Source organism: Lepeophtheirus salmonis, chromosome 6 (genome assembly GCF_016086655.4).
Source record: "Lepeophtheirus salmonis chromosome 6, UVic_Lsal_1.4, whole genome shotgun sequence".
Lineage (NCBI taxonomy): Eukaryota > Metazoa > Arthropoda > Copepoda > Siphonostomatoida > Caligidae > Lepeophtheirus > Lepeophtheirus salmonis.
Window position 1 is genome coordinate 53,586,209 of NC_052136.2, and position 12,795 is coordinate 53,599,003.

A 12,795-nucleotide genomic window follows, 5' to 3' on the forward strand; every position below is an offset into this window, starting at 1 on the left:
AACTGGTAATGTATAATGATATTCAATTATATTATATGTTAATTTGCAACGACATCTTCTTATCATTATCAACTGTACATTCTACATAAATAACAAAAGTAACTTGAAATACTTATACATAAGATTATCTTGAATGGGATTTAAATGTGGATAAATTTAATATGTTTATTTACACGTATTACATATGTCAATGTACAACAATCCCCTTCATCCCACTTCATGAAATAGGTGTACAAAATTCATATTTCTCCTATATATATCTACATTATAGACCTGAATCTGGTAGCTCCTACTATTAAGGATGATTATTTTTCCAATGGTATCCCACCTCATTGATACACTATTTTGAGTACGTCCTTTTTTCCCAACCTTAAGTATGGGTAAATCTATTGATCATAATAATGATTCACCTTCCCTCTCTTTCTTCGTAATAACTCAACTCATTAACGGTTCTTTCTTAGTAGACTCATATTTTGGGATGTGGGATATTATATTTTGGCACTAAACAACTTGATTGGCTGAAAGTCCACATCGACAAGGCCAATTCCTGTATTCTAATAAACCATCAAGAAATTTTATAGAGTTGATGGATTGAGAACACACTTTAAATATGTTCTTATTCTTAACGGCGGACTCATACATACCATTGTTTTGGGGTAGTGTGGGTTTGAAGTTGACCAAACAATTCCATTTTTATTCAAATTCTCTTGAAATTTATTATATGCATACGCAGTGCATTGATTTGATCTTAAGTTCTTTGGATATTCAAAATCTCTGAACCATCTTAAGAATACCAATTACTTGGTATTCATTGGGATCCTTCTGGTACTCCTCCACTCCACCACGATGGTATAACCTGATAGAGCATCGACACATACAAGATAAGATTTTCCATTCAACGTAAATAAGTCCGCTGACATCGATTCAAAAATCACTTAAGGTTTTGAACCCGACTATAAGGTCTCTTTGCATTGGCTTGCTATTTGGCTTTGGCACGGCTCACATTTTTCTATCATAAATTATATTTCATTACTCATTCCAGGCCAGGAGATGGATAGGAAATATGTGTATTATTTTGATAAAGTTGTGTTCTACTTAGAAAATATTCAAATGTATATCTTATATTCTCTTTTCTCCTAATTTTGTCTCTTTTTTAATCTACTGAATGATTCTATAATACAACTCATGTATAAAAAGATTACTGATACTTTATTCATTTATTTCGACCAGCAGCAATAAAACTATCCAAAAAAAATCATACTTTTTTTAATACACAAGAGCAACATATGCTGAATTTAATAGAGTTTGATCCCTTGAGGGCAAAAGAAGAAAAGAGGGAGAAAAAGAAAAGATATTTTATACAATGTGTTATAACATTAATTTTCATGTTTCAAATTCTATAAATAAATTATTTCAAGCTCCATAGACTAAAGATGACCCGTTGCATACCCGTAGTGAGTGAGGGATTCCAAAAAAACAGACATTTAAAAGAGTCCTTGGAGCAAATCTTTTTATTTTTCTCCCTCTTTGGTTCTATCTCTTCTTCTTCTCTCTCTTTGTCTCTTATAGCGGGGGAATACAAATATTTCTATACTTTTATTAAGATATTAATTCAAAAATGAGTTTTATCCTTGAAATATTGTCGTAAAATTACCTCAAATTACAACAATATAGAGCATTTTTGGGGCGACTCTTTTTTTAAAATTAAAATGTATACATTCACCTATCTAATGAGATACTTTTAAACTTATGTGTTTTGAAGCTATGATCCTCTAAATAAAATGCAAATATCTTTCACTTTAAACAAAGATAACTCGAGTTATAAAGATAATGTAGACATTTTAAAAATGGTTTTATAATTTCGGCTTTAAAATGTACTAACATAATTTATCCCTATCTTTCACACCGAGGGCTTAAAACAGCTTTTAACCTTAAAAATAGTCAAAAATAATAAAAAATGCATGGCCTTTTTCTGAAGGCCACAAGTCTCTGAGAGAAGTGTAATCAAAGCCTATAAAAGTCGACTTATATTTAGTGCTTGTAAGATATAAAAATTATTATTCATATAAAAAGTGATGCGTTTAAGATACGAATATAACTTTTTTTAAATAACATGACAGTGCAAAAAAAATAATATATATATAAATAATGTATCAATATAAGCATAACAAAAAAAAATCGCTTGAGGTCAATCTCACTTGCCTGGAGAAAGTATAAAAGTATGGTCATTCAAGGATTAGTCGATCTGTAATAAAAAACTATGCTTAAAAATGTAAATATTTCTTTTTGGAAGGTAGATAGTGTTGTGAGCGGAGAGTCTCGTTTCGTGGACAAGGTATTCTTTAATTAGTATCCTGGCTGTAGGAAATAGGTTTTTCTTTTTGTAAAAAAATTATTCAGGAGCGCAATTTTATTCCTAAGTCTATGATACAAAGTGAAGACACCAAGTAATTTGATTTTGCATTCACAGTTCTCGTTATCTCCCAATGAATGAAAAAACGACACAAACCTGGCTTGCACCTTTACTAAGGACTTAATCATGTAATTTTGGAGGGATTTGAGATCTCATATCCGTGCATTAAAATTGAGAGTACAAAAGTTTTACCATAATCAAAGGTTCACAGTTTTGAAACTTCTTTTAATAATTCCTAAGTTTCCATTGGCCTTCCTTGTAATGCCTCTTAAATCTCAGATCACAAGGAAGCAAGACATATTTTTAACATTTATCGGAATTCTCAAATTAACACTCGAGCTAATAAATTTGCTGCATACATCACCAACAGAGTTTAAATAATATATAGCGGAATTTTGTTTATGTTGACTTAGGCATAATTGCTCTCGAGATATTTACAAAAATAATATGTATTTGTTGATGTATGTAATGTGCTTAGCATATAAAAGAACCAGTATATGTTAATTCCCATATCAAATCTTATGGGCTAGCAATAACCGTCAAATATTTAGCAATATCATCAAGGAACGATTTTATTTGGATAAGAGAAAATCGATTTTTTTCGACTTTTCTTTTCTTTTTTAAAATAACCATCTATAAGAAATTTCCTATTTTTGATAAAAATGTATAATTTGTTCCAACATCTTAGATGAAAATAATGTATACACACATGTATGAAATAGTAGTTTTCAATATTCTGCTTTTAAAGACTTGTCCTTTGAAGAGAGGAAAAAGAAAACTGTGAAAAGTTCCAATAAATATATTATTTCTTATTGATAAAAATTGTATATTTTTAGGTTCCTTAAAAAGAAATAACAATATGACATCAGCGGCGTTCGCAGGGGGTAGGCTGGAGGGGTTGTAGCACTTCCTCAAATTTCAAAATAAATAAATTCTTCAATTTTTTTTTCAACAAATGAAATTTTTTGTAAACAGCTATGGATTTTTGAAATTTATTCCAAAAACTTATATATTTTTGGAAATAGCTATGGGTTATCGAATTTTTTGCCAAAAAATTTAATATTTGATTTTTTTCCCAATTTATTTTAATTTTTATAATAGCTTTAGATATTTGAATTTCTTTTTGAAAAAATTTAATATTTAAATTTTACTTTTATTTATTCGAAAAATTTAATTTTTTTTTTAGCTTTGGATTTTTGGATTTTTTTTTTTAATATTCAAAAAACCAATCCTCCCCCCTCAAAAAAAAAAAAAATATATATATAATCCAACAGACGCCCTTGGTCATTCTAGGATACTTTTTATCATGACTTTCTCCTCAGAATACAACTTCTTACGTCCTAAACAACACTCTTCAGGCTTCACAAAATTAAAAAAATCTGAAGGCGTTGCAAAATTACACTTTTATCTTCAAATGTTATTCATGAAACTGTTCATCTTCAATGGTTATCTTTCGATTTGAAAATATCTTCATTTATTGAAAATACCAAAAAAAAATACCAACTGGGTTTTGCCAGATGTCGAACAAGTCACTGTTAGAGACACTCCATTGAATATTACAATATTTAGGCTTTTTTTTTTCCTTCTATGTTTCATAATAATCATTTATGGTTTAATAGAATGTTGATTAAAACTATGTTTTTATGGCCATAAAATATTGCTTATTGATACTAATATACTTTCATTGCCATAAATTGCAACATGCGTGTTAAAAAAAAAGATACTTTTTATGGACTAAATTTTGAGACTCTTCACAATAAGTTATTACTTTTAGTAAATACTTACAATATGAGTAATCTCCTATCTTTTAGGGACCATTTAGTGCAATGCATCATACTTATTCTAAAGTATTGATAAAATAAATTTTCTTGCCTAAACTATGTACAGAGTCTCTTGTAAAGAAGTAACGTTGTATTTGACTTTATTTTATTATTTATTAATATTTTTTATTATACTATTTAAAAATTAAACTTAAAGAAGAAAAAAAAACCAGTGTCTTACTTTGGTAGCTTCTTCTTTAGCCCTTGTATGCTCCGCAATGAAATTAACACAAGCACATGATTTATGAAGATTTTTCGAACAATTAGAATGGTCAAATGGGTTATTGACCTCTCTTTCGTATGGAGGCGGAGATATTAATGGAGGACCCGTGGAGGACGAATGAAGGTGATTATTATTTCCTAAGGGAGAGGATAGACCTCCAAGATCATCATCGTCTGCACTGATGGATCTTACATCAATGGGATTGAATTCGTCCTCTTCATCTTCGTCCATGATGACAGAGGTACCGTGGACTTGGCAGCCACTTGAAAAGAACATGCCATTATCTTGTGGAAGTCTGAAATATAGTAATTAAAATAATAATAGTTACATGAAAATATTTATTTATCACTTATACATATTGCAAGAATATATTAAACAAATAACCCATTTAAAATGTTATTAAATACTTTATAAATAAAGTAGAATTGTATCTATAATGAATAAACAGATTAACGGTTAAATATTTATTATGAATAAAAACTTATATAATTTTTATTAAATAATTATAAATATCAATATTCAACAACAACAAAAATATTATTTCGTTCTATTTATACTTCGACTATTTGTAATGGTAAAATATAATGTATCTCATTTGATATTCTATTAATAAGATGAATTAGGGTTTTTTAAATAAATAAGCATTGTACACACTTATGTATAAAATATCTATTTGCATAATTTATAAAACTTTCATAGGCAGTTTTGGTGATCCCAAAAATACACTTTCTCTTCTTTCAACAAGTTAAGGATCTTGCAGGCTCTGTGAGAGGGGGCAAAGACTTGTTGGAACAGGAACATGACACCATTGACCTCAGCTTACATTCAAGGCATTATTTGGTGAGACAGGAATTGGCAGTGCCTATCCGCACCCACCCTATATATTGGCTCAAAGAAGTTAGGAGGCTTCCACTGTTGTTGCTACCAATGGTCATAATGCTGGCCGAAACATTGGTTTTAAAGATATGGGAGGCATTACTTCCTTCTTTGATGATTCTGGTACCATGGGACTTTTACTAAGCTAATTTCAAATGAGCTTTGAACTTTTAAAAGGTTGAAAGTAGCCAATAATCTTTCGTTCTAATAAAAGTGACATAAGCTACATTTACATTGAGTATATTTACTTCTCCAGGAGCCACTTATTATTGAACTAGAGGATTTTCAGCCGGTGTTGCATGGGACATTAAGAAATTAAAAATAATTTAGATTTCTTCTGTGTCTTATTAGACAAAATAAAAGACCATAAAATTCAAAAAGTTATTCTCGCTATATGTTGATATGGATCATGGCATATTTTAAAAAAGAATATTATAAGGTTTAGAGAAGAAGAGCCATAGAAGTGTTATCGCTTAATGGTCATACTTTGGTCAAAAATCCTTTGGCTTATTATTTCTTCTTCATTTTGAAGAGTCTAATCCTTTTTAAAAAGTTTGCTTAAACACATATCAACATGCAGTAAGATTCATTGTTAGAGTTTTACGGTTTTTATTTTACATGATATATTTGCTTTTTGGTCAAAAAATTATTTTTAGAAAAATGCTGTTTTAAGGCAACCATGTTTTTAAACGTAAAAAAAACTTTTACCAGAACTGTTTAAGGAGCTGTAAGAAGCTAAATGAAAACATTTAGTAAAATCAATTCATGGGGCACACATACAAACATATATTCGCATTCAACATATTGATAAACTGTATACAATCTAATTTACAAATTATAATAAAATAGTTGTAATCAATTTATCCTTATTAATGACTAAATGCATTTCAAATGTACTATAATAACTCTCTAATATTTAAAACCGCTTTCCTAAATTGATTTACAACCATAAAAAAATTTTTTTAACTGAATTCTGATTAAATAATTAAAAAATTGAAACAGCTCTTAAAAATCATATTTCAATTTACACATTGATACAATAATTTGTTGAGTAAGTTGGTATATTATATCATAGTTTATCCTTCTCTTGTGTAATCTATAGTTATAATGCAACTTACATATATATGGAGTTTCTTATTGATACAAAAAGAATAAATTATGGATTGACATATCTAACAAATAACGAAGGATTAAATAGATTTACATACACACATAAATGTGTAATAAAGAAACATTGTCATTTTATATGCATTTTACAAAAGGATTATTATTCTTATTTAAATCGAATGGTATTAATCTTGAAGTGCATTTGAATTTATGAAATTATTTATTCATAGATGTGTGTCAGTTTAAAAAAATATTATTTAGAATAAAAAATTTAATTATTTTCCATTTAATTTCCTTTTATGTCCTAGTAAATTTTTAATGTTTTTTTTTTAATGTTTAGAAATACTAAACGTGATAAGTGTATGTATAGTATTCAGAGTTTACAATTTAAAAGAGCTCTATAGTTAATTCATTTTTATTCTAATGAAAAAATAGGAATTGATATAATAATTTAACAAATTTGATCATATAGAGGACCCATTAAAAACAAATATAGAGGGCTTGTTTTTTTCTTCAACATTCTTTATTTGGCTTATATATTATATAGAGCATACATATATAAATAAACCGGAGCAATTGCGTAAAAAAATACGTAAATAAACATTATAGTTTATACTTAATACTCCGGTGTAGAATTTCAACAAATATTCTAAATATCAATCTTTAAAAAAAAAACCGTAAACATGCAAATTAACAATTATGATAAATATTTGTTAAAATTTCTTAAAACCCTTTTTAAATACTTCGATGATTCCATGAAGTTGATGGAAGGTACGACATTTATTCCCCTCCAAAATTCCATGACTCGCATCCTGATTTAGGAATTTCCATGGTAAGAGAGACATAGCGGCTGAAGCTGCCAAGATGATACCCCGCAACTTGTTTTTTTGGACAAGTTATCAAAGTCCAAAATTTCAAAGTATGTAAATATGATTTGCTATATCGATAACTACAACCTTCAAAAAGTATATAGCAACAAAAAAAAAAAACTTTTTTACTCAATTATCTTCAAGCAAAATCAAATCATTGATATCTAACAACTTTAATGCCACATTTCCAATGCCTCAAAAGGCCATTAATATAAATTATTTAAATTATATATATTTACACTTGAAGGAGAATAGATATACTCTTATAATTAACTAAATTCATTTTTTTATTTATATAATAAGAACGTGGGGTCCCTCCCTACTTTTCGTTTTCCATTTGTAACCGAGACTACATTGTTTACAAGGAACGCCAATATAAAAAACGTTTTAACCCAACATATCTTGCTTCTTAAAAAAAAATAATTGGAACAATTTTCTACATATTATCAAATCCCATAATTGATTCATTTGTTCAGTTATTATGTTTTATTTACAAAGCAGATAAATCATATTGTAATTTTCTTCGATAAAGTAAAGATGAATATTTTGAATACAATAAGATTATGTTGTCAAAACATTTGTTCCTACTCCAGTAGATTAAATGGAACTACACAATGCACATATAATCTTTGTCCCATTTGTGATTTAAAACCTTCTAAAGAAAATCGTTACGAGCATTTGTCTTAACTTTTTAGTAATTATCGTAAACTTATGCAATTTACAGATAATTACACTCATAATTAACAACTTAGATAAAAGCTTACTATTTCAAAGACTATTTTTAAAAAAATGACTTTATGGGTTGTTATATAACACATGTAAACTTTTAAACTAATATATTGTTTTTACATTTCTGACCTATAAATTGATTTTATATTTCTGACCTATCGATTGATTTTACATTTTTGCCCCATAATATGTTCTGAAATCCATGTAAATATTGTATACTTCCCTGTATAGGAGCAATGGAGTATCAAACCAACACACATGAGTTCAAGACTCTTTTTTTTTAATTTAAAAGATAAAAAAATGTTCAAAATCAAATTTACAAAATTATGTTAAAACATTTTTAAACAGTTAATCATAATTAACTTTTTAATGGATTTAAAATGTACTTTAATAACTCTCTAATTTTGAAAATTGCTTTCTTAAATTGATTTACGACCATAAAAAAGGGGGTCATATATTATATTTAACTGTACAATAACTAAGTCTTAACTTCTTTAAATCCTTTTACAAATGTTATATTTCCTTTTTTCTATTTATTTAACTCAATTGATTAAATAATAAATCAGTATTTCCATTTTTTTACAACAAAATTTAATATGGCGCTAATATAAAAAAATCGTACTTATTTTATTATGAACTGTCAATTTTCTAGTATTCTTCCTATAATTTATTATCAGGTCATTGTTTCCGATTTACTTATAGTCAACTGAAGTTAAACCATAATAATATTGAAATATGAAAGCATTGACTAATTACCCCCGGATTTTGAATCTTTTTGAAGAAAAGATTAACAGAAAAAAAAATAATATTATCGCATGGTAGTAAATCATAATCAGTAAAAAATATCGATTACTATATATTTTTTAAACATTGTTTGTTTGTTTCAAAAACTTTTAAAGTTGATAAAAATATATTTTATTGGGGGTTTACTAATTTCATTATGGTCCACCAAGACATGTTCATTATCATTAGCACAAAAATATGATAAAATATAAAAATATGATTTTTTTTGAAAAAAAAAAATATTACAAAATGGGCTAAATTTTTAAAACTTTTTATTTACACTTCAATCTCTTTTTGTTTTTTTAGAAAATTACTTTAGAAACAAAATTGTTAAAAAATATTTAACGCTATGATTATGATATCTAACAAAGTTTGTAAAATATGTTAGGTTCAAACACAAATAAAGAAGCTGATCAAATATATACATGTAATTAGTGTTTTTTTCATTTAATTGATTTTTGTACATTTTCTATGAATTTTTTAAAACATATTTTAACCATTTTATTTTAATTGAATTTTTAAACAAAAATATAAATTCAAAAGAAAATAAGTTAATTAGCTTTAAAATTTTATGCTGGTTTGAAATAAAAATTTTAATTTCTTATTTAAATATTGAGTCCACCAGACAAAAAATATTTACTCTGATTGAATCACTCATATGAAATGCAATCACATTTGTATGAAATTATAAATCAATTTGGCTCGAATTTAAAAAAAGAGTTAGAATTACAAAAATTTAGATTATATGGAAAATTGATTCGATATTTTGTAAACAAATATAAATTTAAATTTGTGATCAGCATATTAAATACAATCAGAATTGATATGGAATTGAAATACTTTTTTTATAGTGTTGTGTTAGTAAACTTATGAGAAATCTCAAATTCAATTTTTGTTGTTTTTCTTTCAAGGCTATTCTTATTCCGAAAGAAATGAAGTAGGAACATAAAAACTTTTCATAGTTGTCATTAATATAAATATAAGAATTTTACATGTTGAGAAGCAATAAAAATAAATGACCCTTAAACATGAGGAGTTTACACATCTGAAATGATTAGATTCTTTCCTTATTCCGGTAAGAAGTTTTTTCCATTAACGTAAGTGTATGAAAAATTTGGTACAACCTTTAATTAACTATTACATATGAAATGTGGAAGAAACAACGGCTTTACAAAGACAACACTAAAAGCCAATAAAAGTTAGAATGTATTCTCTGAAAAACAATGGTTATTACAGGTCGCTAAGAATTTGCTTTCTTTGCCCGTGGAATCAATTTATGGCTTATGTTATTATAGCTTTAGGCCACAGAAAAAAAATATATTTAATAAAATATGTGCTCTATACTAACAATAAGCCATTAGCTTTAATTGAAAAAACAGTTATGTTCCATGCATGTTGAAATCAAATGACGAAATAATATAATTTAAATAATATTTAAAAGTAAACATTGTTAATGACATCAATGAAAACGGAGTTCTTCTTTACTTTGGGAAAGGAGTGGCCTCTCAATTCTTCTCAAAAACATTTCTCCAGTATTTTGGACTGCATTGCTCACAGTTGAGCAAATGAACCATCTTCTTCTTGTTGTACTCCAACATCTTCATCGTTGGGTTGACTTTAAAGACCTCCATGATGTCTTCCAGCTTCACTTTGGTGGGCATTCACCTCTTGGGTTTGTTCTTAAGGTTGTCCCATTAGGTAAACAGTTTCTGAACAGACAGAATGTGCCTTGCTGACGTTTAAGGCGTTCATGATGGTCAATATGATCCTCCCGATGTTGATTAGATTGCCTATACTGGCTCTTCTTGCCTCCATCGCGACATATACAGAATTTTTGTTGACAAGATGTACACCAATCAAAACTTAGGAGCTTAGCTATTCAAAAATAATCTGAACAATACTTATTCAAAACTGTATTTTTAGAAGGTCTCATTACTTTTTCTACAGTGGGTAACATGTCAGAGCTAAATTAATGGAAAAATATTTTAAGTCTAAAATGACTGGTATACGTAGTTAAGCATTTTCCAAATTGGATGTAGTTTAACCCAAAAGTTGTTCACACGTTGGCGAGTCTAGGTAAATTTATACATTATGATTTTTCATTTTCCTATTTTTACAAAAGGCTGGATGTAGAAATTTACCAACAGTTGCAATGTGTTATACCCCTGATTTTCAATTGGAATATCTCTACATTGATTTATTATCTCTTTCCCGAGCAGAATTGACATTAAACTTTGAATTTACACTTGCTTAATTATGCCGAACTGCCGCCAATGACAACTCTTTCTTATCATCAACCAAGAATGATCAGAAAATATCCCAATTTTAGTTCCTTTATTTTTGCATTATATTTTTAGCAGATAAAGTACGAATAAATTTGAATAAAATTCCTTACATATATATATCATACAATCTGCGCAATTAGAGTGGCCCAACAAACAAAGAAATAAGGCTTAAAACTCAATATCTTATAATGTCACTATTAAACGGAATTAGCATTTATTTGAATAAGAGATATAATAATGATTTTTTCACTACCACTGCATATATGGAAAAGTAAAAAGGAATGCCTCTTTAGTAAGGATAATGTATACGTTATATTTACATATTATGTACGTATAAATATGCATGTATAAAAATGAGATTTCGTTGAGAGAGATGTAACTTAATCCTTAGATATTTTATGAATGTACATACATATTTCTTACAAAGAAGAGATAAATGGTAAATAAAAAAACTGTTCAAAAAAATAGAATTTATTCTTAAATATAATACAAAATCTTTTTTGATAGATATATTTAAACATTTTTTAAATAAGGTATATAACAATTATATAAATACCTTTATATTTTTGACGCAGCTATTGATTTTTATACTTACATATATGTATATGGTTATAGTAATGTACATAAATGAAAAAAAATACACACACACAATCTGATTTATGGGCACCAATTTTATTTCATTTATTTCCAGATATTTTTTTCAACGGAGATAATGATGAGTAAAATGTTGTAGAGTTTCCCTTATACCTACATCAAATTATCAAAAATCAATAATCACATAAGGAACTCCGTGTTTTTATCAAAGATAAATCGCTTCTAACTACGTTATCTTCAATATTTGCAAATTTAGGGGACTAATACGATAAAACAATAGAAAAAGTATTATTTTAATACGTATTTTTTGGTTGAAAAAAAAAGTAATTCTTTGATAATTATAAATAATAATTTGGGAAATTATGTTTTTATCCAAATCTTGGGAGACTATTAATATTGTTAAAAAGAGTTAACAATATAAGACTGATTTTATGTAGTTTTAAACTTAATTTAAGTTTTAATAAATCGGAAACTTATTCGTCGATTTTCTTCAATCTCGGTGAAACATAGATTTTGTGACTGAAGATTTCTTATGTTTAGATTCGACTCAATTAAAAACAAAACAAACGAGAACGAGTAAAATGAAGCAATAAAGGAGTTAAATTTTGAAGCTTCTCTCACGCGGCATATCCACCATGGTGGTATCCAAGGAGCTCAGGTGCTGCCGTACCACTGTTTATCGTTCCAGGGACTTATTCCTAGCCGCCATGATCTTGAAAGTTGTGAAACGAAGTCTGCCCTCCCATTTTGTGGAGAGAAACGAGTGGCTCAATGCAGATACTTACAACGAACTACCTTGGGCCAGACGGGACAACTTTGTTTTCTCTTTCTTGTCATAGCCCTACTAGGATCCAGATCTTCCTGAGAGACAACTTTCCAGACTTTTGGAGCTTCAACATGTAGCCACACTCCCCCGACGCTAAGCTCTTGGACTACTCTATCTAGGCATGTCCATAGGAAAGGGCCTGGGGAAAGGGTGTGTGCTACTCCTCACAGAAGTGTCCAGTCTATAAAGGAGTGGACTAAGCTCCAGTCTGATTACATAGTCATGTCTGCAAGGGATTTATACCACAAATTGTGGCAATTCTTAGAGCTG

The 12,795-nt window shown here is 28.2% G+C and overlaps 1 protein-coding gene across 2 annotated transcripts in view; it reads right to left on the bottom strand.

Moving 5' to 3' along the window:
- LOC121120525 (acetylcholine receptor subunit alpha-like) overlaps nucleotides 1-12,795 on the bottom strand; it is a 213,973-nt gene that overhangs the window by 46,668 nt on the left and 154,510 nt on the right. For both annotated transcript variants that reach the window (XM_071889689.1, XM_040715406.2), the window contains exon 9: nucleotides 4,415-4,751. In XM_071889689.1, coding sequence (XP_071745790.1) covers nucleotides 4,415-4,751 — 337 coding nt within the window. The remainder of the gene's footprint in view (nucleotides 1-4,414; nucleotides 4,752-12,795) is intronic.